At 38.9% G+C, this 27,857-nt stretch overlaps 1 protein-coding gene across 4 annotated transcripts in view; it reads right to left on the bottom strand.

Moving 5' to 3' along the window:
- The window catches only part of ZCCHC7 (zinc finger CCHC-type containing 7), a 115,613-nt gene that overhangs the window by 26,215 nt on the left and 61,541 nt on the right, over positions 1-27,857 (bottom strand). For all 4 annotated transcript variants that reach the window (XM_035310917.1, XM_035310919.1, XM_035310920.1 and 1 more), the window contains 3 exons: positions 11,152-11,195; positions 9,723-9,848; positions 8,365-8,535 (listed from right to left, as the gene is read on the bottom strand). In XM_035310917.1, the coding sequence (XP_035166808.1) occupies positions 8,365-8,535; positions 9,723-9,848; positions 11,152-11,195 (341 nt within the window). The remainder of the gene's footprint in view (positions 1-8,364; positions 8,536-9,722; positions 9,849-11,151; positions 11,196-27,857) is intronic.

The following is a 27,857-nucleotide window of genomic DNA, read 5'->3' as shown; positions in this document are numbered from 1 at the left end:
TCAAAAGCTTCTTCCTCTCTGAATAAAGAGTGACATAAGTGAGTGTCAGAAAGCTGCAGGCTGACAAGCCAAGCATACAATAACAGCATGCACGTCACATACTTGCCGAACACCGCCACGGCTAGCGGCAAATCTTAATGAGAGCGCGGCTGGCCCAGGAGACTTGGGTCCCTGCTGGCACAGCTACTCATCTCGCAAAAATCCTTCAGCTCCAAGTCAGTTATGGTCTGACACGACGACTACAATTACTAAACACAACTTTTTAACAGAATCCTCTGGTGCTTTGTCAAAGCAGCGGCTGCTAGGAGCTGCCCCGCTGTAAGCGACCACAATAAGACAAAAGATTTGCCAAAACACACACTTTTCATCACCTCCGCATGGGAACAGCCGTGAAAAATACACAATGCTTCACTCCAGAAACACTCTTGCACAAACAGATGTCAAGACCCTTTCCCCATAAGCTAAGCCTCACATGGCCACCACTCCCAGCGCTGCACGCAGAACCGAGGTGTTTAACCACCGGGATTACAAAGACTCCTGGTAATGTTTACTTACGCTTACGATTAGACAGAAATTGACTCGGGGCAGGCGAGAAAAAAAGGGATTGCTGCTGGGGAATGAGACCATGAGGAAAAAAAATGACAAAATTGCTGTTTTCTCCCACAATGCCCAGCAGAAGAGTAGAGAAGAAGGGTGGGGGCTATGCAGCACCGCTGGTGGGAAAGCCCCTGGCCGAAACGTCACAAGCACACCCTTGGTAAGGTCCAGCCCGTGCAGAGCCACATCCAGCCCTGCCGACACTGGCACGGCACCAGTGGTCACCACCAGCAGGCACTTTGATAGCAGTGAAGGCAGAAGGAAATCATCTGTGAGAAAACATTCTGACTGCGGCGTAAACAGGCAGAAAAGGACATTTAAAGAAAGACGAGTCAAGTTCCCAGCTGAGGTACATGCCTGTTTTTTGGGCAGAAGCACTGCTTCCAGAGCATGTTTGAAGTGTGCAGATACGCACAAACCGACAGAGCCAGCAGAAACAGCACAGCTAAAGAATGCAGGAGGCCAGGGCGCTGCTGCCTGCTAGCTCCAACAGTGAGCTCAGGCAGCCTGCTGCGTATCTGTACGCTGTTTTTTCGTAAGTGTTTGAGAAAACATTGTTATGCCTACCATTTTTGCCTCCTTCCTGCCACATCATCCTGTTTATGAACTTCTCTTCCCACCCATGCAGCTGGCACACAAGACTGTAGGGCACAAGCCGCATGACATCCATCTGAACTGCCACCAAACTTGCAAAACAGAGGATGTTTACAGCACACATGTGTATAAGCATAACTGTATATACATATATGTACCCCTCAAATACCTACATACAGACATGTATTTGTACACACAGATATGCAAGACAAGGCAGTAACATTGCATAAGAGAGACGTGCATCTTCGTAGCTGGAGCAGCGTATGGTCAAACAGAGTAGCACTCAAAACATCTGAACAGCTCTGCTACATGCTTCTCTGATAACTTTCCTGATGAAAGCACGCTAGGTTTAGCTCCTCCAATATGACTCAGAACCTAAGACGAATCCATGAATTATCAGACTTGTCTCAGGGAAAGTTACTGGTAATAAATGTATTACCCTGAAGTTTTAAACAACTTTGAACATTTTCAAATCAAACTATATTGAGTACCTTGACCTGCCTCATATTCTCTTCTTGACAAAAGCACGGCTGTGGAGAGTGTCACTCTGAACCAGAGCGTGCACGGTAGATGGTTCTGCATCCTTAGTGTCACAGTAAAAGTGAGTGGTCTTTCTGGGAAGCACGGAGTAAAGCCTTTTTGGATTGTCCAAAGAAATTGATAACAACTCAAGATCTGCTCTGTGAAGGCGGCACTACAGTTTTCAGAGTATTTTGGAGAACTCTGGAGAACATTGGACTCATTTAGCCCCAGGCTCTGAGCAGAACTTGAAGTCTGACCTTATTTCCTACGGGAACCACAGACATCGCAATGGGAAGACTGATACTGAACAGGTGCACTGACTGGGCTTTGTACATCACTTGGATTTTTGAAAAATTGCCCCATGGAGAGGACTCGTAATTCTTTAAAGAATGTAATTAACAGAGGCACGGATATATGCATCTGTTATTACAATCAGTTTACTGTCTGAAATGAGTAAGGGCTACACTGCATCAGATCACCTGCCCATTGTCTCTTAACTGTGGCCGTAAGCCCACGTCTCATGAAGCTTAAAAACAAGGCAAGCCTGTCTCCTTTCCCTAGTTCTCTTTCACATTCAGCTGTTTCCAGCTCTGTGACTTCCCAGGCTGAATACAGTTTCTTATGTATTCAATAACCTTCAATGAGCTGTTTTTCCATCAAGTGGTTTGCAGTCCTCTGGCGCCTGCGCAGACTTCATCATCTGTTACACCCCGTGGTAAGGAGCCTCACAGGTCTTTGGCCTACTGCATGAAGAGCCACCTCCTTCTGTCTTTTCTGAACATGACTCCTACTGCCTTCATCAGATGTCCCTAATTCTTGTACAGGAATAAACAATGAACAACTGATCCCTAACCGCTGTCTCCCATCACAGAGGCTTCTGAAGGCCTTTACAGATCCTTCCCTCTGCCATCTCTCTCCCAGGCTAAAGAGATGTAGCTGTGCTGAAGGGTGCAGAAGAAAGGGATCAAACCTGCACCCAGTTCTTCACTGCTTCCCTGGTGATTCCTAGTATTCCATCAGCTTTTTTTCACACCTTCTGAACAATCAAGTGATCCTATTTTTGGAATCGTATCTTCTAAGTCTAAAATTGAGTCCTGAATGGTAGTGGTGAGCTCAGAGCCCATCATTTCATATATTAAGCTGCAATTATTTTTTCCCAGGCATTTTACTTTACATTTAGTGCCACTAAAATTCATCTGCCACTTTATTGTGCTCTGTTTATTACAGCCAGTGTGCATCTCTTCACAGTTGGCTCACATCATTGAGACACTAAGTTCAGTCTTCCTAGCAAATATTGTCATTCTATTGCTTACCCTTTTCTATGTCACATTTGCATATTCTACCTTTATATTCTTATTCCATGCCTGTTCAGTTTCCTCAACAGCTTTTGGTTGGGAACTTTTTCAAATGCCTCCTGGAAACTAGACGATGTTAACTGGATCACGTTCACACAAATGCTTCTTGACATTCTCCTTTGAAGAACTCCAGAGGTTTCTGAGAAGTGGGATTTCCTTTACAAAATCCATCTTGAATTCTCCCATGCATATCATATTTATACATCCACTTCGTATTTGCCTTGTTATTGCAGCTTCAGTTAATTTGCCTGGTGTACACATGAGGCTGGCAGGCCTGGTTGTCCAGCTTTTTCTGGGACCTGTTTTAAAAACTGTCATAGTATTTGCCACTCAGTTACCAATCAGACACGAGTGAAGAGGTTACGTACCACCTTCAGTAATCTAGCTATTTCACCACTCAGTGTCTTTACACCTTTTGGATAACTATTACCTAGTTCTGGTAATTGCTTAGAATTCATTTTTCATCTTCAATTTCAGTGATTCCATCCTGATTTGCTCCCTAAAGTAACACTTCAGTGTGGAAATATCCCCAGTTTCTTCCACAATGAACATCAGATGCCAAAAAAAAAATGTTTTTAGCTTGTTAGCAATGGAATTATCTTGGCTGAACATTCCTTTCACATCTTGATCATCTGTTGGCCTTACAGGCCTCTTGCCCTGATTTGAAGAAAGATTTACTGTTAGTTTTCTTCCTTTTCTAACTGCTCTTTGATCACTTTTCTAGACTGCTTTACTGCATTCTCACATTTAAGCTGCCAGGGAAGATGAAACCCTATTTATATGGTCTGGCATTCACTGCACAGATATGCTATGGCATGACAGGCATGAGACTATAAGAACTGTCCAAAAGTTTCAGAGACAAGCCTTTCTGATTTAATTGTGGACCTAAATGAACAGCCAAAACACAGGCTGGAATGCTCCTGATAATCTGTACAATTTAGGTAAATTTTAGGTAAATTAAATTTTGGGATGATAGAGGACTCATAATTTTCTACATAAAATAAAATTATGGTGCGTGAGGACTGGCATCACAAAATATGTAAAATGGAAAAGGTGCCAAAAGATGCAAAGACACCAGGATTACCAAAGTGGAAATTCAGATCATAACTGCCAGTACAACTGGTGATTTGAGACCTAGGAACGACCTGGCATGGAGGGGAAGGAACTCTGGCAGCAGAAGGGATTAAGCTGCCTGGGAGCAGGAACCAGAGGCTCTCCAAAGGAGGTAAGGTTTCCCTTGCTGGTGAGGTGAGAAATGCACAGCTTTGTTGGCAATGCCAGCCTAGGGCAGCCTTTGGGCAGCAAAGCTGGGCTGGGGGATGAAGCCAATGCTGGGCTGAGGCATTCCAGGCCGATATGCAGAGGGTCAGTGCTAGCGGTGTCTGTGTGCTGTAACGGCATGATTCACCTTGTGCCGCCTCTCTGCAGAGTCCTGGTAGGTCTGCTTAGAGTGGAAGGATTCTGTCCAATGTCTTGAATCTCTTTATATTTAAGCACAAACGTGTGCTTTAGTGCCTCAAAGGGTCCAATAAAAAATCCTCAGTGTTACACTTCCAATTGCTTACCAGAAAGCGTTTGCAGAAAGATACCCTTTGTGTTCTTCAAAGGAATGGTACTGCATACATGCTAGCTATAAGCAGAAGTACATTTAAAAGAAGAAAACCAAATTTAAAGTTCTAACATTCAAAAATACCAGAAGAAATACTACTAGGTGAACGGCTGGGCATCCCAAATGGGTTGAGCATTATTTGCATATCCCAAATATCATTGTCTACAGTGATCCTGTAACAAACTCTCATTTTTCCTTCTTTAATTTCTTATTTTTCTCATTATTTGCTGCCGTAACAACTAATTTTTGGGAACAGGATGGATACGTGTACAGCACAATGCACACTCCCTCTCATCCTGTCTAGAAATGACACCTAAATAGCACATCAGGGGAAGCCTCCTGTGTCTGACTGGTATGCTACAGGGTCACACATCTCATTGAAACTCAACTATGCCACGATGCTGCAAAACGGGGATTGAATATAATGACAGAGGTTATGGAAGATAAGCTTTATCAGGTTAGAACAGTTATTCAGATAAACTTTTGTATTCAGTGAAAGGGAACAAAAGGCCTTCTCAGGATCTCTCTTAATCTTTGACCAAAAGGAAGAAAAAAAAGGAAAGGAGGAGACATTCAGAAAGAGATATCAAATGTTTCTGAATTTTTAAAAAATATATAAACAAATAAATAAAAGGAATTTATGCTGATTTTAACACAGGTTGCCATTTTCTCTTATATTTTTGTGTTTAAGTTGCTTTTAATTTGAGAAACAATATAAAGCATAAAAGACTACTTGCTATGTATCAGGAATGAATCTGTGGGACAGTAAAGCCATAATAATTTCATACAAGGTTAAAAAAAAATGGCGTAAGTGTGCTTTACATTAGTGGATCAAATGAGTCACAAATGCCTTCAAACTGCATCTATCTTTTCAACCCTTACACTATAACCTGCTGAAAACCCGCAGTGAAGTTAAAGAGAGGACACAGCACAACTTTTACCTGTATTTATTTACATGGGCAACCCGATCTAGCGGGTGGCATCCCTGCCCCTGGCAGGTGGGTTGGACTTAAGTGATCTTTAAGGTCCTTTCCAACCCCAAACATGCTGTGATTCTGTAATTTACAAAATACAAAGAGAAATCTTCACGTTAGAGTCGCAGTTAAAGCTCATACTAAACTTAAATAAGTGTCCTACTGAAAAGTCAGTACCTTCACCTGGTTTATATTTTTAAAATATAATTCAGCAGTACCACATTTACAGACTATTTGGGAAAGACTTTGTACAAAACACAAAAGAACAAATAGAAGACCTCTCCAAATGTATTTTTTTAGTACCACTTCATCTCATAAAGTGATAGCATCACTGGAATATACTTTTGCCTAATCCTCCATATGTTTCACATTATGCATAGTTATTAACCATGAAAACTTTGCTTGTTTTGCCAATCACTTTTACTCTTTTACCAAACCTCCAGTTGCTATAGGATTCAATACTTTCTCACCATTATTAAAAATGCTTTTGTGAAGTACACCATAGTTAATGAAAGAAAAGTTGCTGGTTTTCGAGTACTCTAGGCTGTTACAAAAAGCTTCTGTTTATATATATACATATAAAAAGACATAAAACACATGTATGTATATATATATACACACATTCTGGAATATTTATAGAAACTTTTACTTAGGCTACATGATATTAATAACTATGTTAAATGTGCTTATTCAAAATCTTTAGATTTCTTTCAGATCATGCAGTGGTGATGTATGGCATTACAATCTTTACATCCAGGAGTCGTGGTTACTAAGGAGCTGATGACAACTGCCCTTACTGTATGGTATCTACTAAGTTTCTCTAGTGGTAGTAATACTTTTGGGCAGACTGTCAATAACTAGTTTTGTTTTTTCAAAATACATTCAGAAGAATTGAAGAGATGTTTCTTGAGAAGGGAGATCATGCAGTGAAGAATGTGTTTCTATAGTGGCACCATTTACATGGTAAAGGTTTTAAGGAAAAAGTCTCACCCAAATGAAGGCAGATGCCCAAGGCCTTGCCACTGCCATCTAGTCTTCTGTGTAGAGAATATACTTTTTCTGAATGACCTTTAATATACCTCAGTATCCTTAAATATTCAAACATTTTAAAAACTTCCATAGCTAATTTTATGCCAAAGTTATTCATTCATTTATCCAAGACAAGGTTGAATGCCCAGTTAAAAATAGCAATAGCAGAATGCATGTGTTTTACAGGGCTCCACATCTCTACAAAATAAATAGAAACCCTTCTTCCATTTTGCTGCTCAACCTGAAACACACACTCAAGTGCCTGATGGGAAATACAAATGAACATTCAATCTTGTAGCAAGTATCTCATAGATACATGAAAGGAGATCTTTCATATTCCCAACTGTTGGAAACATTTTTACCATGAATACAGATGCAAGGTTGATAACATCTCCAAAAGCCTTTATTTTTTAAAATAAAGTATGAGGATTATCATTTGCACTGAGTGCTTTTTTCTCTCCAATGCTTAGGCATAGCAGCAGTGTAAGAAAATATGAAAAAGGAAGTCGAGTGACTGGTTACAGGACCAGAGTGCCCACCCAAGATGAGCTGTATGAGCTACGCTGGTCTAAGAAGAAAATGTTGGGTTTTTAGTGCTAGCAGTGAAGTTGGAAAACATCAGTGTGGTTCTTATGGGATTAAAACAGACATCAGTAGACTGTAGACATTCCATGCTTTTATCAATATTTTCCTTTTAATAGTATGGTATTTAGAACAATTTTTCAACTGTTCCACTACTTTATGAGTTCTCTTACAATACATATGTGAAGGACATGTTCATAGAGATATGGAATTAGATACAGAATTAATTTAATCACCATTTTTTTTCCGTATTCAAAAATAAAAGAGGACTCTACTGACAAACAGGCAGAAATTAATCCAAGGTGCAGAAATATGGTTGTAGACATGTGTACCTATAATCTACTGTCAGATAAAATTTTTATTCATCTCTGCTTACGTAAGAAATAGAACGTACCATTTCCACTTTGTTCATAAAGTACATTTGCAACATAAAATACAGCACAGCTATAAATGCCTCCCAAACCCACTTAGACTTTAGTTTAAACTTCTATTAATTTTTTCATTGATGAATATGTGACCATAGTAAAGTCATTGATCTGGAACTGTTCGAGCATCAGAGCTATTCTTTACCTCTATCTAGCACGCTTGTAGAAATATATATCTCTTAATTTCAACCTCCTTACACTTTCTGTTCAACAGAAACATTCTCTTCCTTATCTGCTGCTAATATTTTCAATGTTTCTCCATGCAGAGTAAAACAAAGTGTTAAACACTCAATTTACTGAATAGATATTTCCCCTGAATAGATTTTTCTACATATTTCCCCTGTTTTTTAAAACCACCACATTGAAAATGTTTGAACTGCACTTTCTAGGTTTTATTAAAGGAGATGAGTAGTACAAAACCATATTAATTGACATTTTTCACCACCTAAACTAACTAAAACTGGACAAAAGTAAATTAAGGACTAAGTGTTTACAATGCTCCAGTTTTCTTTGGACCACTCTTCATGATACTAAGTACAATAATTCCCTAAGTTTATACAAATATGCACTTTATAAAATGAATGAAAATATGAAATAACTGTGGTTCTTGTTAACTTCAGTTCTATACAGATACAAAAACAATAGTGAATGAGTTCTTTGCCATGGACTATACTCACATCAGCATAATGCCCCTTCATATCGCAGCGACTGCAGTGCTTATTCCAATAGGCTCTCTCAAGACATTCCCTAAAACAGTGGCCAGGCAGGCAGCAGTTCAAACAAAACCGTGCTGGGCAAGTATTTTGTAGATGACCTCTTTCTGCACACAGGCAACAAGGGGGAATTTTCTACAGAGAAATACAAAAAAAAGTATGTTAAGCAAGTACATTTCAAAAGATGTCAGAAAACAAAACAAAAATTACTCAAAAGAGGAAATGAAGAAGAAATCATCCCAAATGCTTACCAGGAGTTGCATAGATATTTTGTTACACAGAGAAACTATAGTGAATGAGAACTATAAACAATGAAAACCTGCACAGATTCCCAGTACTTTATTGTTTTGGGCATGACATCAGAAGCACTTATTAAATTCTCTTGAATTACTTGCTCAGTGAATACAGCAAAAATTAACATTAAATACGGAAAGCGTATTTCACTCAGAGAAGTGTTCGGTACTCTGTATGAACACTTATCTTTTAGGAGACTCCTTGAAAGCTGAAAAGTGTATCATAGGAACATGATATACAGCACGTGACACAACATACTGGAATGGTTTGCAGGTATTATCTGTCCTATAGACCACTGCACTGGGACTGGCTGGAGTAAATTTTATTCAGAGCCACCCTTATGTAAGAGGAGTAGGATAGTGGCATCAAATATAGTCCAAATATAGCCAAAAGAATTTGCTTTATGTCAATATTCAAAGTCTCAGTGTACGTAACATCCTCAGTGGATGAGGTATGGATTTTTGTAGGCTTTGTTGCAGGGACTGATAAATTCAGACCCTCATGCAACTGACATCGTATGTTCACAATACAGTGATTGATTTTTAAACCTCTAACTCATGGACAAACTTTCTAAATACTTGGCATCTCTCCAAGCTTCTTAAAGTAATTGTATCTTGTCAGTAACTTTTAACATTATCCGTATTACGGTTCATTATACAGACATCTGTTTTCATTCGTTTACTAAGGGTGATTTTTGGATTCCTTAATGTCTTGTTGAAGTAAATTTTAAAAATATTTTAGTTCTTAAAACTTGTTCTACAGTATGAAAAAGATATACCTACCTTGTACTTAACTCTCTTTCTAATCTGTTTGTACTCACAGTTTTTTTTCTTTATGAAAACTAAATAAAGCAATCACCTTCACAAAACAGCCAGTTAATTTTATATAGGAAACTGATCTTGTGCAAGCTATCCTTCAGCTTGGAGCCATGAAATAACAAACCACTGAAGCAAATCTTCTAGTGGCAATCAGAAAAGAGAATCAGAAACAACAGCTGTATCTACAGGCAATTAAAATACTGCATTTACCTTTGGAACAGGACAGTTTTTGGACAAATGACCTGGTCTACCGCAATTTCTGCAGGTAACATTTTTCTCAGCTGTGTAGTACCGCACACTTGTACGCCTCACACTTGCATAGTTACAGATCTGGGCCTGGGGAGACAAAAACAGAAAAATGTACTTATCATTTGAGATTCTATGGCACAGTGTTTGCTAGAAATTTGTAAAGTTCACTGCTGGTAGTGTTCAGTTAGGAATCTAACTTCTTACAAATACAATTTGCATATCCAGGTTTGAACTGGATATTTTTCTTCTAGAGAAACTGGCATAATCTAGAGAAAAATTATTGTCTTGTTTGAACTTCCACTTCAGGACATGCTTGTTTGTTGCTGTTTAAAACTACAGCCATGAAATTTTGCTTTCACTTGATTAGTTGAGACACTTTTACTCACTGTGCTATTTCATGATGAACTGGAATTTTTCCCAGAATGCAAATATAACTAAGATTAATTGCAAATGCAAGTTACAAGTTCCCTGGCACACATTAAGGGAAGCTTCTTGGACAAAGTACAATGCTAAACAAGTCTAGGCCAAATCTGCAATTTGCAATTGTAAAGAATGATTTTAAAAAAGAAAAAGAAGTTAAAAGAGAAGCTGGAAAACACCCTCCCTCTTCAAATGACCTCATACATACTTTCTGTTCATGCAGACAGAACTGAAAATTCTATCTTCAAACCCTATTGCTTAGTAAGCATCTAATTTTTAAAAACTGAAAAAAGATAATGGACAAGTGAATGGAAAAGGTGCAAAATACCATTTCTGTTATGGGACAGAGATTATAATTTCACTTGATGATGTCTCTTGGGCACCTTGCTTAAGCTGGGGTGTTGGACAAGATGACATTCTGAGGTCCTTTTCAGACTAAACTGTTCAGACTAAACTGTTCTTTAATTCTCTGATATAAGCTTCTCTGAACCTTGGAAAGAGAAATCAGGGGATGGACCTCCTAGCTGCAGCTTACTCTTCCTGGATACTATCATACCTTACACAGATGCTTCAGCTTACAGCCCAGTCGTACTAACAACAGCTGGGTCCCTTCTCTGGAACTGCAGGAAGACTAACTAACCACGGCAGACTTACGGTGACACCTGCAGGAACAGGGATTTAGCTGCCATGGAACAATTACTCTGAAGAGACTGGAAAGGACGAGCTGAGTTCCTCATTGCAGTGGAGCTCTTGCTCCCCTCATCCTCTCCCACCACTGTTTGTGAACCTTCTTCAAGAAGTGACTGTCTTCCTAATAAATGGTAGCTCAGGTTTCACCTGCCATTGGATGGACATTCTAAAGGCTTCCACACAAAGACTACAGATGGATTTTCCAGTCCTGTTTATCTCGCTCTGCTTGTTAACAAACATAAAAATAACAATTATGGAACAATTTGGTTCTCTGTGTTACCTCTAAGTCTTTATTACTGATGGACCAGTCCACATCAACATCCCCTGGAAAACAGAAATACAACGAATTATACTTAATTTGCATGGATATTTTTTCTATAATGTGTTCAACATTACGATTACTGCAGTTATTGAAAATGATAATAAACTTTGAATGTACCAAAAGGGAGAAACTTGCTCTATTTTCAGGAAAGAAAAGTTAACAACCTGCTCAGCAGCAAATCTGATTCACCTTAAAATCAGCACAGGTACAACTATCAGGTGGACTATATTTGATGCCACAACCCTACTCCTCTGACTCCTCTGTACTATTTGATACCACCATCATAATACCGCCCCCCCACCTCCTGGGTATAAATTCAGGCAAGCTTTAATTTGTTCAGAGTCAGGGACTCCAAAGCTTCTCATTCCAAACAGCAGAATTATCTCTGACTTCATTCATGGGCATGGCCAGCTCGAGTCCTCAGGCCGACTGGGTGGGAGCATATGTAACAAGAATTTAACACACAGCATAAAATATACTTTGTGAATTCAAGAAGTCTATGTCTTCAGCACTGCTTTCTGACTGCCGCGTGCCAAAATGACTTTATGCATAACCACAGCAACTGTAATCTAAGTAACTCTATTTCATAACAGGGTTTGGTAATGTGCAATAAATCAGGGCGACACACTGAATTAACAACTGTCACACCATAACCTTCTCACACACTGACTTTGGACTGGCAGAAGTAAAAAGAAAAAATCAAAAAGAAAATAAAAGGCATAAAGCTACAGGAATAGGGATGCGGTTAGAGCTGTTTAAAAATTCTGCATGTCAACACTGTTTACTTCTTTTGCTGTGCAAAGACAGCTGTAACACCACAGAATCTTTCTTATCATCAACACGGGATTCATGTCAACAGAAGTGCTTGCTTTACCTATACTTCTACAGTAACAATTATAACTTGTGTGTAAATAAACCCCATGTGTTTGCAGGCGTTTTAAATCCAAGTGTCTTACCCTGTTGCCACAATGTAAATCTGAAGCATCTCTGTGTTACCAAAACAACATCAAGAATTACAAACAATAAAAAAAAATCTGATTTTGATTATATTTTTCATTTGTAGTGAAAGACAGATGATTAGAAATTACAGTAATACAATCTATAATGTCATGTCTTACTCTTTTTACGGAAGAAGTCAATAAATAAAATATGTAAGACAGTATCTAGATACCAGGTATGTCACTTAAACATACAAATACTTTTTAGAGTGCAATACCTGTTTGCTGCTGTTCTTCATCCAAAAGTCACGACTAACAATAACTGTTCTATTCTCAACAACACTCTAAAATATTTTTTTGCAACATTCACTAATACCAACAGTCATAAGCATCACCGAGACGTTACCGGTAACTTAACTGGCCTAATGTAAAGCGATTCAAGTGATGAGTTGCATCTAAGTCATGATACACATAGGAAGTGGCAGAGCAAGAACTCAGATGAAGAACTACATGGATACTTCACCCAACTACCATTCAGGATAACAAGAGATACCGTAACAAAAGATGGTGTTGTCCATATATACCTGGAGACCACTTCTTTCTGACTGCCTGGGTTCCAACAGAGAGGACAGAAGGGGTAGCATTGTGTCAGCTCTCTTTAGTGGAAGCTATTCACGGATATATACCCAAAGGAAAATTAGGCCTTTTGGTGTCTAGTCATTAAAAGTAAAGAAACACACTTACTGATATATTTCAGTGCATTATTTATTACTTGGAAGCTTATTAAGAAAATTCATTCACAAAGAAAAAGATATTTGTAATTCAAATCAGTACTGTGAATGCCATGTTTCACAGAAGGGCATATGCAGAATGGTTGACAAGCTACAGATCAAAATTACCAGCAAATTAACTCCTGTTAATCATCAGACATGTCCTTTATAAGGACAAACCAACCAAGTTTCTTTTCTTCACTGTCAAAATTCCTAGCTGTACAGGGAAAACCATGATTCAAAAATTCCTTGTGTTAGGAACTAAAATTGCTCAAAAATATACACAAGAGCTTTAATGCTGAATGAAACACCAAAACAAAATCTGCCTTTATTAACTGTTTGGTTACCCCCAAATTAAGTCTATTTCACAACAGAATGCACAAGTCTTTATTTTTACTCACAAGAAATGCTGAAGACTGGAAAACATAGGAAAAAGAATGTTTCTGCAACCAGCCTGAAATCTTGCTTTAGAGACAACGTACAAGTATTTGCAATGATTTTATCTCATTGACTGCAGTATTTTGTCTGGCACAAAATCGTGGAATAAATTGTGGAATAAATCACGAAACACTGCTCAAACTGACAAACACATTCCCCCCCCCAGGTAAATTTTGCTTAGTTGGATGGATTAGGCAGTGCAAAACAGTTACGGTCTTTGGGAGGCTGTAAGTATCTCCGAGCTGGCTTTCTGACCAGGCCAGCTCCCGTCGGTCCTCCTGCCCTCTTGCTGGCTTTCAGCGCTGATACCAGCCAGCCTGTGTGGAACTCCTTTGTCCTATGCTCTTCCTGGTGGGCAGCACCTCCAGTGTTTAACTCCTTGATACTCAGTCACGCAGAGGGCACGTCCAAGGCCACTGATACAGGACTTCTTCCTCGGTGAACATGGGTCATAACGTGATGCCATTCTGTCGGTCCCCGGGGAGGCATTCAGGGACCATCTTCTGCTCCCACTCTGCAACCTCAGTCAGAAGACTCAGATCCCCTCCTTGGGCTGAGCATGTAATTTTGATCAAAGCACTGATATAAAACAAACTCGTATGCTAATTACTGAAAATTAGGCTATTTAGCAAACATCGGTACGACGCACCTTGTTACCTGATGTTTTGCAAGGCCAAGCCAGTAAAATGTGAAAGCATTTCATTCTTTTCTCAGACACACACAGAGGGTGTTTGTCTGCCTCAGGAATGAGGTTATGACTACTTGCCTTCTGCTTTCTACAGCTCCTCAGTGACGTAGCCATTTAAAAACTATTCAGATATCTCTGTCAAGACTTTCCTTGCTCTGTGAAGAGATGGCACATTTTGCAGACACAAAACTGACAGTACTTAAAGAGTGTGAAAAACCCTCCCAGCATATTCTTAATAGCTAAATTCTCCTTCCAATCTTCATTTTTAAAAGCTCTTTTTTAAGAGAGATGTTTTAATGAATTAGTTTGAGAGAGATTAATCTTGATACTGCAACTGAAGAAATAAAACTGACTTTGCCGTATGAACTTCTTATTTTTACACTTGGAAGAAATGGCTTTGTCAATTTGCTGAACATGGAAAAAGATAAGGGAAAAAAGAGGCTAGAAAAAATGATGTACAGGATGCAAAATATATGCTATTTAGATTAAAATGAAAGCTGGGGGAAAACTGCAAGGGTCTTCTTTTATGAAGTACTACACTTTGGCTGTCCGGCATCCCTTCACAAGAGGATGAATAGTAAGCAACAACTTTGCTTTTATTTAGAAGAAAAATTTTCAAAGATCATTAAGATTCACATGTATCACTCCACCAGCATGAAAATGTAAATTTCAGAGCAGGGATCACCGTGAAGACAGATTTACGACCACTGTTCAATATGCATTCAAGCTGTCTCTGTTTCATTCTAGAAAGGGGAGAGGTGGGGAGGAGGGAAAACGATGAGTAGTCAAAAACTGGAATTGCCAGAGGAACAACCCGTTTTAACAGAACAAAAAAATGACTTGGAATAAACAGCAAATTACTCAGAAAAATTCTGTATCTGTTGTACCACCGATGGTCCCAGCAACCAAACATATTGCCCCTCCAAGAGCGGATGGCCTTTGCTAGATTTTCACCACTGCCAAAAGTTACACTTTTCTATTATTTATTTCTGTTCATCAGAACTAGAATAAAACATGGCCCTGCTCCCTGCAAAATTCAGCCTGCCCTGTGGAGGCTTTTTTATTACCCCATTTAATAACACTGAGAAACGGTAGAGCCGGGACATTCAACTTCGCAAGTAAAAAACTACCTTTTTCTAAAGTGCAAAGACAAGTGTTTTGTTTTTTTTCCTCATTCCCTTCTAATTTGAATACACATGCAGTCATGTATTTTAGTTACTGTATTTTATGATTAATCCACTGAAACAGGGTGTTTCAAGCTGTGACAGTACGGTATGCAGCCTGAAGCGCAAACACATTTCAAAGCTGGGCTATAAAAATTGGATTTTGACTGCTAATTAATACAAGCACATTATAAGACCTCTACAGCAAAGGACTGTTTTAGACTTCTCTCTGAACAATATTTAGTATGTCAGGACACAGCTTCTGGCTGCTGCTGGAGTAACAAACAGCATTGTAACATGTAAACCCCTAGAAATGATCTAGAATTTGAAGTATTTCACACTGTGACACTTCGCATGTATCTGAAGAATCCTGTTCACATTTGTACCAAAGTGATTTACATATTACTGTGATATGATCTATCACATATGATCTATCACTGTGATATGATCTATCACAGTAGGTTTTATATTTTTCTTCCCAAAAACACAGAGCGATCGTGTGAAGCGTAGTTAGTAGTTCACCAAAAAAGAAATTGAAATTTGTTCCCTTCATCAGATTTTGCTGAAGAAAATTCAAATATCTATACAGTAGCACTTTCTCTTCTAGAAAGATGTATTCCAAGCACGCAGACAAACACCCATATGAATACACGTTATGTACATGCATGCCACACCATCTTTTGAAGTCATGCCTCCTCTGCAGGCGCTGAAAGCCAGGTGTGAACTGAGGACAGAGCAGGTCCTCCTTACGCTGCCGGCAGGTCCTGCTCAAACCTGCTCAAACCTCTGGATGAAGCGCAGCCCAGGTGCATGGTGCACGAAAACACTGCTCCGCTTTGGACTGAGGGTACCGGGAAGCCTGCGTGATTCCAGTGCAACCAGCAGATTTTAAAGCACTGTACTGGGAGACCAGGTACGGCTCCACGTCAGAAGCTCAGGTTTCTCACAGGTTTAGCAGTCACTGGTAGCTTCATCCGAACACAGACAACAACTTGCAGGGCACCGGAGCTGTGGCGCACTGCAGCCCCGGCGGATGGAATCCCGTCCCCACCGTCCCGTTTTATCGAGTTAACCACTCTGCAGAAGGAATGGAATTAACTGCTGTATTTTCTTTAGACACTTCAAGGGACTTCTCAACTTTTCTTTAATGAGTAAGACTTTTACTTAAAAACGAGACACCTGCTGTTATAATGGGTTACGTGCCAATTTCTCCAGCACAAAAAACATTAAGAGAGATTCATAAAGTCCCCCACAGAAATCACTTGATATCATTGACAGAAGTTTGAGAAATTTTGTCACGATGAGGAGAGACTGCTGCCTCTTCCCTTGATAACTTTGGTGTGACTGCATATATGTTTATGCAGTATATGTATCCACATATACATGTATATCCACATTTTGTCAGTGAGAAAATAGCAGAAATCTTGTTTTTTAGCAACCTTTCTCTAATCTATCGTGATGTTTTTGAAAAGCATCACAAAACTGGAAATTTGTCAGCGACCAAACAACAAAACTCAACCCATTTTGAAACGAATTAAAACATAAGATCTTGATTCAAGCAGAAGCAGCATTGGTCAAAAGGTTATCACACTTTAAAAAGAAAAATAACCCACGTATCTGGAAGTCCTGCATAAATGAGAAAACAATGACAACAAAAAAACAAGACCGGTTAAAGTAACTTTAAACAAACTTAAGCAGCCACTGCCCCTGGGAGAAGACTTAACCGTCACAGCAGAGGATGAAAGCCTGACGGTTGGGGGCTGTAACATGGTACGTATAATCCCTAGGCAGCATGTTCGGCGGGGGCCCACGGCAGGGTGAAAGCTGCGATTTTCAAGAAGGCTCACAGGTCATGAAGTTTAGGAGTGTGAGTTAAGAGAATGTGATCAAGCAGAGATGTGCGCTTTTCATATTTAAAGCAGGTATTTAAAAACACAGGAATCACTCAAATGTTAGCATTTTTACTGAACGTTCGTCCTGCCGTACAGCCATGCATTTCAGCCATGTATTTCTTTTCTGCAGGGCTGAACTCTTACACAACTTCTCGAATGGCAAATCCTGCACCTTCTTCCAAGCTTATGCCCTCTTGCACCTACATCAACAGCTTGCATTCTTTTCACTATGTATGGGTAAGATGCTTCACGCACCAAGTGGAATAAAGTGTGCAGTGAATAAGCAAATGAAAATGTAATTCTGTAAATCTCACTCCTCAAGAATACTACCAAATTATTAAAATGCAAGCACACATTAAAATACAAATACATAGTGTGCCTTTTCTAATTTGTAAGTACACATAATTTTCTGTATTATGCTGTAAATACTGCTTCTGTTAGGTTTGACCACTGTAGTAATGTTAATTCACAAAACTCAGTGGTTCATGATTTTCAAAGCTTAGTGCAACATTTGCGGAACAAAGTAGGTTTTTCTCTCTTTTTGGTGGGTACAAGTATAGGGACCACAGGAACAGTTAAATTCATGGCATGGTTCGTCTACCACACAGTCGGGGGAATTCTTTAAATAGAGCCTGTCACTCTCTTTGCCCATCAATGGGATTTCCTTCTCAAACTGCTGATTCGTTCAGGTACACAACAGAGGAAATTTCAGTTAACCTTTGTTTCACCCCAGGGAGAAATCTGTCTGAAAAGTATAAAATGAATAGATTAAAAAAAAAAAAAAAAAAGAAGAAGAAGAAGAAGAAGAAGAAAAGACGAAGACGAAGAAGAAGATGAAGAAGACGAAGAAGAAGAAGAAGAAGAAGAAGAAGAAGAAAGAAAAGCTGCAGTTTTATTCTTCCTAGTGTTCACAGCAGTCAAAGTTAAACATAGAAAAGGAGGCAAACATGAACATTTTATTCCCACCAGAGAATTAGGTATAATATATGAAATTCCAATGTTGGTACTGTGATTTCTAATTTAGAAAAGGAAAGACTGAACACAAATCTATTGTTCCCACCGGATACATCAAGAATTCACTTTTTGACTATTTCCTATACGGCTGAAAAGCACTAAGGACTAGCAGCTTACTTTGAAGTGAAAGCTTTTTTTGCTGTTTGATTAAGTTGTCTTAAATGCCTTTTAGATTCCATCAGTCCTTGTTGAAAAGAAAAATAATAAATGCTAAGTCAGGATTACATATGAAAAAATACATACACAAATAAAATCAGAAGTAAAGCCATAAAATAAAGCAAAGTTTCAGGATAGATTACTGATGAAAAAAGTGGCCTTATACTGTTCTAAATTACTCATTAAAAGACTTGAGATATCATTTCAAAGTACAAATAACCATTTTCATTTTCTATTGTCATTCATCTGACATCAAGCCCGCAACATTCACTCCAGTATCAAACTCCACTGTAAATCTCTCTCCCCAGCAAATTTTCATACGTCTGACTGCAGGTAAAACTTGTGCAATATGGTCAAGGAGCACGGGAGACTGTGAACCATGCATAGCTTTAGCTTCAGTGGAAGTGATGCTCTGAAGTTTCTTATGGGATCAATACGATGTCAGGAACTGATTCTGTAGTACATTACCAAGACCGTTCTAGTATTTTAAGCGATTGTTATCATGCAGTAGACTTTCTAAGTGGCAATAAGGAACTTCATCAACAAAGCAGTCATAAGGAAAGTTGGAGGCTTTGGCAGTTGTATAAGCATGCAGAATCTTAATCTCTTAATCAGCACTTGAGGAGTGGTATCTATTGTAGTCATCAATATTAAGAATCCAGAAGCCCAGCCAATGCCTACACATTGTTTTGATGAATTTATAGATTCCTTCATCCAGTCAGCTAAACTGGTTCTCAGCTAATGTCCCGGACCGGAGCCTGAAGAGCACTGTTGGTCAATTACAGTACAGTTTTAATAGAAAATCAACAGCTGAGACTTGGGAATCTGTTTTGGCAATATATCACATCTTTTTGTACCAATATAGAATAAAGAAGATATAAATGTAAAAGATGGAAAAAAATCCATGAAGACTAATTTTACTGAGGCTTGTGGTCTCTGTTTTGGTAAAGTCATTGAGTCTGAAAAAAGCAGTGTAAGAGATTTGGTAGCATCATCACAGTTCTCCACAGAATAGAGAATTATCCAGCTTAAAAACTCCTTGGAAATGATTCATTCATTCCTCAACCAAAGCACAAACCTAAAACCACAACAGACCAGCTGTATCCCAGCAAAACAGCATGTCTATTTCGATGCTCCAATTCAGAAGAAATATGGAGATAAATTCCTAAGTGTGAAGAATAATCATGTAAACGAGTATCTGAAACTAATAAAATTTAAACTGGGCTCTTGTCTCTATTTCTACATAAAAATGAATTTAAAATGAAATGTAAAAAGTATTTAACACTGAAAAAAATCACAGTTAAACTCAGGGTGATTATCAATCTTTGGGAATAGGCTAAAATTTAAGTATTTAGGTTCAACTTTCATTCATGTTGATAACTTGCCCATTTGGCAAAGACAAGCTAAATCATCCCAATTTCTTCCCACCCTGAAGGTCAGACAAGCCTCCCTTGCAGTGAGGTGAAAAAAGAGCATCTCTTGCAACACAAAAGGAACAGTGGTGGTGTATCCGGGATGATGTAGGGCTGGTGTGGCTGGAATGGCTCCTAAGGCGGTAGTTCTTTTCCTCGGAGCACTCAGATGAACTCCGCAGTGTTTAATATATCACTAGAATTGGATATTGTGGTTTGACTCTGATTTGGCACTTCCGCTGTTTGTAAAAGTAGCTCATAGGTTGTTAACATATCAGGACTTCGACTTTGGCTATAACTTTTCATGTTTTCGAACTCCTACACATTAAGTGGTATTTTCATGAATACGAAGGAAGAGAAGTCTCAACACTTCTAAAGAAACAGTTGGAAGTGTTAACCCCCTTGTACTAAAGTTTAAGACTACCTAAAAGTTCACGGGTTTTTAAAGGTAGTTCAGACCTCAGAAGTAATTACGAACAGTCTAATATTAAACTAGAACAGAACATGACAGGGATGTTTGCTCTGTCTTTACCTGCAGATGACATCCAGAAGAGTCTGACCACTACCACATTGCAGATTACATTTAGTCTATGCAAAAATGAAGCCTGAGTTAAAGCTAACACGGGGACCTGGAATGGGTGAAATCCCGTTGGTTATATCGGTAGTTCCTCTTTTTGATCTTTCTAAGGATTATTACAAACATGGAATAGAAAACACATGCAGGAGTTCCTGAAAAATATTCATAATGAAACCAATACTTCTGCATCTTAGTTGCAGAGACAAATTTCAGTCCATGGATTTCCTATACACCAAAAGGTCCTTCTGAGACACTCCAACTCCTCTCCCGTTGTCTCCACTCCCACTTCCCAGCAAGGAGGCATACACAGCATCCTGGCCACTACATTGCCCTCCACACCACATCTTCCTCAAACTCATGCTTGCCAGGAAAATTAAGACATGAGACGTGATCTAAACCTACTTAACATTAACAATAAGTAGTCACAAAGCACTGATGCTGATGTGTAAAAACATGCAGTTATTTTATGAGAATAAAATTAATGGGTTAACACTCTGTTCTTACTTTGGTCTTCATGAGCTGTTAGGATCTGCATTTCCAAAAGCATCCACCACAAACACTCCCAAGATTGTGTTCTGGCTCTTCTGAGAGTCACTGTCATGGAGAATCTTGGTTTGTCCTGGCAAAGATACTACACTGCTCTCAGCTAGCTGTGAAGCTTTGTAAATGCTTCAAATTAGTAGTACCAAACAGTACTAACATGCTATGGATGCCTTGGGATGCATACCTTATATCATGCTTTGATGGGCAGAGATTGAAATACAGGAAAGGAACTTTTTTTTCTTTTCTTTTTTTTTCTTTTTTTTTAATACCTTGTTCTGTATGACATTAAACATCCTTGTTTTTTTTTCCCCATCCACGTTTTTTTTTCCCCTTAAAATGATACCATAGCAATGGGAAAAACCTTCTTACTTTTACCAAAACCAACGTGTACCTTAATTATGTTACTAGAAAGAACAACTTTCTTCCAGACCTATTAAATTTAAGGTTCTCTAACAAAATGAACTTTTTAATCAATTAAGGTCCATGAGAATTGCAACCCTTCCCAAAATTCCATCATAAAGCATGCGGGGAAAGCACATTAGAAAAGACGGGCTCTACACCCCCAAACACTGCTTGCAGAACCTTTCTTTTCTGACAATATGTCCCCTTCACCCACAATTTCACTAGGGCTTCAGAGATTTGTTGGAACTGGCCACTGTGGCTCCAGTTCCCAGACCATCTGTGCATTTTGTTTCCACACACTCAGCTGTAAAGTAAAGTTGCTGTGATCTTTTCAACCAAAAAAGTAAAATCTTGTGTGTTATACTAGCCCTGGATCATTGGAGTCTGAAAGGTAGAGATAGAATTTGTTTAAGATACCAAGGACTGGTTAAAGCATTTGACTGGGAATTACTCGAAAATACTGACACCGAAAATGATGTCATCTGATTCTAAACTCATGCATCACTAGCAATACTGTGGACATATAACATACGTCAGAGGAAAAGTAAACCCCGTCTCACTAAACGGCAATTAGACGAGAGCAATGCATATGCTCTGAATGCACTACTAACCAAGTTTCAGTAACCAACAAGCATTAAACTAGAACCACAGCGCTTTTTGTCGTATATAACATATCCTCTGCTCCACTTTGTACCGACAGTGAAATGAAGTGTAAATATATTTTGTGCTGGATGTGTTTACTGCCCTCATAATTGTACTGCAAGCAATTTGTACCAAAATTTAAAAGTCTTGTTCTATAAAAGCGTATTAAAAACCATTCAACTTTTCCATGTGGATAAATAACCAAAGGAGTGCCTGAACCATGCTGTCTTCGGTGGATGCGGCTCAAGTACGTTCACATTGTGAACGCAGTGTTGATGCGTTCAAGATACAAAACAGTTGTGTGAGAACAAGCAGAGCTCACAACTCTATAGCGATTTTAACCATTTAAATTCTGAGAGTTTAGCAAGTCTTAGTTGAAAATGAATCAGACAACAGAAGTACTGAATAGTTAAGCTGTAGATAATTATTTTTAAACTAGGACTTTAATAAGACTTCTAATAACACCTATTCCTGACATGAGAATTGGGTGGTGGACTGTATACAGGCTTTTCCCACCTGAATTTATAGTACTTGCAACTTGCAACATTTTACTGCTACTTTAGGAAAATTCCATGCAGTGTTTTTTTTTTTTTTTTTTTTAAATTTCATTTATATTTTGAGTAAAACAAATTGTTATTATTATTATTATTTTTTTAAAGAGTAGTATTCTTTAAGATTAGCATTTATTTAATTCAGCTTGAACTTCATGTGTGGGACTGACATATCTGTATAAATTCATTATAGATTTTTTTTTTTTTTAAAGTTGTGATTTAAGTCATTCTTTCTGATAAAGGCTAATGAGTCTAGCCTACCTACATCAAGTGAAAGTCCCTTAGGCTGGTCACTGTAGTAGAGTTATGATTCTACTGTGCAAAATTATTGAATGTACTTTCCATATTGCAAGTCAAGGCAATAATTTCTGAAATCTTTGATTCAGATTTTCCCCATTTCTCTGCCTAAGAGCAAGGGATGTCTGAATCAATGATTAAAGGGCAGGTTGTGAGACAGATTCTGCTTCTACCTAACAACACACAAAAAACAACGGGTCCAACACTGGAGAAAATTATCAATGCCTCATTTAAAATGTGCAACCAACCAAATTTCCTGAGCAGTGTGGTAGCTCGTGGCTCCTTTAAAAACAAATAATACAAACACTCTAACTCCCACCTTCTTTCACTAGACTCTAAGTATAGAGGAAGGAGACAAGAAAAGCAACAGAACGTCATGTCTGAGACTGAACCCTTCACCCGGTATACACTTTGAACTGGGAATTGAGTCACTGTAGATCTCATGAAGATCAGTTCTATCTCTAAAACAGTCCTGAAAAGCTTAGAAGTGGGAACACCAGACAAACCTGGCCAGAGATATTAGTGAATGGAGGTGGCAGCATTTCACACACAGCTGTAAAAAAGACCAAACAGATTTTACAGAAGAAAACAACACAACTCATACCCGCCTTCTCATCTTCAGCAAGTCATCAAAGGTGCTGCACAGGACCAGCACGCTGTGGGGCACTCCATGGGTGGCGGTACTACTGCTTGTAGAAACTTCGCAAACAGACAAACAGTAGTCCTGTCTTATTTGTCATATCTGTGTAATGGCGTGGCAGCCGTACCTGACAGACTGTATTTGGCATGGTTTTATCAGGCTACCAAATGCCCTTAACATAAAAGTTTTTAAAAATTATTTTTATTATTACTGTTATTATTTTGACCACACTTACAGGTTTGGTCATGAATCAAACTCTAGAGGTCTTCACCTAAGCCTGAAAGAAACTATGGATGCAGAAGTTATTTCGTCTGGAATAAATGATCGATCTAGGGACTGCTGTCTGCAGAGACTGGTCAGAAATTGCATTTCATTGTATTAGTAACAGAGCTGCACCGGCCAATGTCCATTACAAAGTCCAGATGGGTTAATCCACACAAAGAATATGAGACCTGATTCTAAAATCATTTTATACACATGCCTAGTTCTGGTGGCCATAAATTATCAGAAGGTTTGGCTTTGATACTGAACGCATGTAAACCAAATATACACCATCAATTAAGAAACAGGCTTACAATACTCTTCCCATATACTCACCTCCTGAAATGAAGGCAAGATAAAAGGCAGCAAAATACTAAAATGTGTGGCAGCTAAGAACTGTGCTAAGAACAACTTCAAATAATTTTATTTCAAGTCCTTGTCACATTTGCAATGAAGAAATTCCTGGCTGCTAGCGTTTGTCCACTGTTTAACGTGTATCAGCGATTCAGAAGATACGGTATAATTGAATTCAGTAATATGTTTTGCATTTAAAAGGACTACTGTACAAATTTGAAAATAATACATTAATTGTCAAGAAAATGTGAAGACAGTATATATGTGTAATGCAGTATTTGTGCATTTGCTTTAGTTTAGTCTTCTGTCAATACCTTTATGATGATGTAGGTAAAACGGTGTTTGAATTTTATTTTTTTACAGAAGTGCAAAGGAAAGTATAAGCGAATGATAATCTGGAATTTGTTATCCAGTGAGACTTCCGAGATGACTTTAGAAAATGAAAATACAGTACAAAAGTAGAAATCCATGTATTCCTCAGAAATGCATCTATGTAAACCAATTATTTAAACAGAATTTTCTATCATTCACCTGCAATTTTTAACATCAATGAAATGAGTGGACCATCTACTTACTATTAATCTCAGCAGGGAATGCACAACCCGCCTCCCTCTCTTAGAAATATAAAGAATGATAAATTAACTGCTTGCTTGAAGAGAACATATCTAAGGAGTTGTAGAAACACTCGTTTCCTTTTTTTGCCATTGTCTCTGATGACATGCTCTCTGAATTACATACCTGCCTCCAGCCTTCATTATTTTTGTTTCATTATAATGAAGATTATACTTTGACTTCCAAGGTTTTTTGCCATTATGCAATCCTGCAAAACCTCTCCTTCCATTGCAACCTCTGTGTCATAACAAAAATGACACATAATTCTTCAACATACTTTTTTTTATCCATATTCCCTCCCTCTCCACCTGCCCCACAATGAATGAAAAAACATGCCAAAGAGGAAACTATTTCATATTCAAATAGTGTTGAGAACTGGAGGGCCCATGAAATCCAAATCAGATTCCACTACTGTTACTGATTTTAAGGGGAATGCTTAGTTTGGAGTATTTTGGTCATTTGCAGCAGGGGAAACAAAACAGAAAACATGAATTGCTTAATTATATACAGTATTTTCTCTGATAAAAAAACTAAGTGATAAAATATCCACAATGACCACTTTTTTAGTCAAGTCTCCATTTACTTTATGAAGTACACAAGAAAATTCACTGAGATTTGTGCTAATTTTGAGTAGCTCAATAACTTGCATAAGGCTCCCTGTATGATTGACATTGCATAGATGGAAGTTTTATGATCCTTCCACGGTAAATTGCAGAGGACTACGTTCTAATAATGCCTGTGTGAAAACATAAATAATAAAACAAAGGCTAGACTGTGACCTCCTATTTCCGCCCCTTTCATTTCTCTTGCAGAACAAATAAGCCACAGAGCCGGCCGCATAAGCAAGCTGAAGATCCCTTGATGTGAAGGAACTGGTGGGTGGCCCAGCTGCTTCTGAACCAAGCCCCTTCCGGACCCTTCCCATAGCACCGTGTCCTCCCCGCATGGCACCAGAGCTGCTTCTGGACAGACTTGGGGTGATTGAACAGCAGGCCCGGCTTGGGAGCACCTTCACCCTTTGGGACAAGCCAAGCAGAGATCGGTCCCAACTGCAGACAGGGCCTGAAAACTCAAGACCTGGGCATCCCTGAACGTTATCTGTCTAGTCATACCGTTCTGCCGATACATGTGGCTTGCTGTGTGGCCCCCACCTCATTTTCTATGCCGACCTCCTCACAGGGCACCAGACACTGTTGTTGAAAGTTTACACGCATACTCACACTTTCAGATGGTGTGTCATGCAAGACCTAAGGTACAGTTATCATCTTGGACATCTGTGGCATCAACGAAAACAACACAAATAGCAGCAGGGTTCCTGTTTAACAAAAAAGCATTCAACTATTTTGTCACGAATGCATTTTACCTGCTGCAATGTACTATTTGCTTTGACCAATGAAGGCACTGTAGTAATCCCCCGGGGTTATTTTGGGCACAGTTTCCAAAGCTTTTTCACATGACTGCAGGTGTTATCTGCGTTGAATAACATAACCTTGTTTTTCTTTCTTTCTTTCTTTCTTTCTTGAATTCAGTTATTCTTGCACTCAGACAAATTTTAAAAAATTAAGTTTCTGTAAATACAGTGTTATCTTAATAAGTTCAAATATTAATAGACTGTTCCCCAGGGGAAGAAAAGCAATATGTTCTAAAGCAAGTAGCTGTACATTTTGTAGAAGGTGGCTATTCTGAAATTAAGAAATGCAAATGATTCTGCAGTTTATGTGCCTCAAAGTAAAAATAATGATATTAAATTTTTAAAAGGTAGCACAAGATATTGCTGCTTATGCACGAGCATCAGGATGCTAAGGAACCCAAAGCAATCCTCGGTCTAAGGTTTTCAATGGCACAGACTAGTGATCACAGGATGCTGGTGATACTCTCCAGTTACCCTTGGCAACCCTTCTCAACTGTAACGATGCTGCCCTACAATAGCTTTCACTGGGCAGCTTTCTCTTCACTTAGCTGAATGCTTTGGGACCATCTGCGTCGGAAAGCATAAAAGGCCAGCCTGCCTGTGGGCCCGTCACTCTGAACACCACCTCTCTGACCCCGATTAAATACAACTTTCAATCCCTTTTGTCCTCCCTGTTGACTTCTCCTATTAAGGGAGCCCTTTGACAAAGAAAGCGGAAGAGTGGACTAAGTGCCCCCAAGAAAGGTGATGTCTGATACTGCTCAACACAAGGATTAGCAAGCCAATACATAACAAAAGCTAGTCTGGGGGAGGGGTAAAGAGGAAGGGAAAAAAATGGTTTTAGCCAGGTCTTTGACTAATTCAGTAGGTACACAGTTCAACAAATAGCTATACAACAGGCCTGCTCCGAAAGAAACAACTACCGAAGAACAATAATTTGAGGAGATACCTTTCAGCGCCACGACACAAGGCCATGACATTGACAAGAACGGTAGATATATCATTTGCTACTTAGGGCTTTTTAATCTGAATTTTGTGGATAGAGAAAGACAGGAGTAATAATTGAGAAGTTTTTTAAAGAAAGACTGCTCCCCGCTGAAGGTTTCTGTGAAATCTCTCCTCAGTCGTTAAAGCTAACGTTAGAGGTAGAAGTATGAAATCACAAACGACAAAAACACTGGTGGCTAGAGAAAGCCTTAACCACTTACCATGTGAACGATGACGTTTCCACAGGTATACTAAAAACCTACCTGCTTTATGGACTACATAAAGCACCTCTGTGAAAAAGAATAAAGAGTTATAATGGACATTTACCTAAATTCTTGCTTCAAAAAGACTTGCAATAGCGAGGTTGTATCTTAATGTAGCATGGACTCTAAGCCTAAAATCTACTGTCAGCACCTGAGAGTGTCCTCCAAGACAGCTCCAAGAACATTTGCCCAAGCTACTAGGCAGTAATTATTGTGTGAACATCACAAGGGAAAAGTCAGGAAATGCCTCACTACATAAGATACCTCCATTGAAGAGCCCAAAGCCAAACAGAAGGGACTTCTGCAGAGTGAAACAGTGGAGAGGATGATTATGGGTTTTATTTCCAGGGAGAAAGATATTTGAAGACAGTAGCAGTGACAAGAAGAGAGGGAAACAAAACGCAACATCAGAAATCCATACACAAAATAAGCCTTAAAAGAAAAAAAACTGGGGGGGGGCGCCCGGAAATGAGCTCTGGGGGAAGATTTTACATATAACCCCCAAACTGGCAGTAATTAGACTGGGAAAGCAACCACATCAGACAGGCTCCATAAAAATTTTAAAAAGTATTAAATCTACCCTCTGTCATATTAGGAAGGATTACAACAGACCTGCATAATCGCGTCAATATTTTTCATGTTAAATATAACAG

The sequence above is a fragment of the Oxyura jamaicensis genome, chromosome Z (assembly GCF_011077185.1).
Source record: "Oxyura jamaicensis isolate SHBP4307 breed ruddy duck chromosome Z, BPBGC_Ojam_1.0, whole genome shotgun sequence".
NCBI classification, from domain to species: Eukaryota; Metazoa; Chordata; class Aves; order Anseriformes; family Anatidae; genus Oxyura; species Oxyura jamaicensis.
The sequence above is the reverse complement of the archived record's forward strand: the minus strand, read 5'-3'. Positions and strand labels throughout refer to the sequence as shown.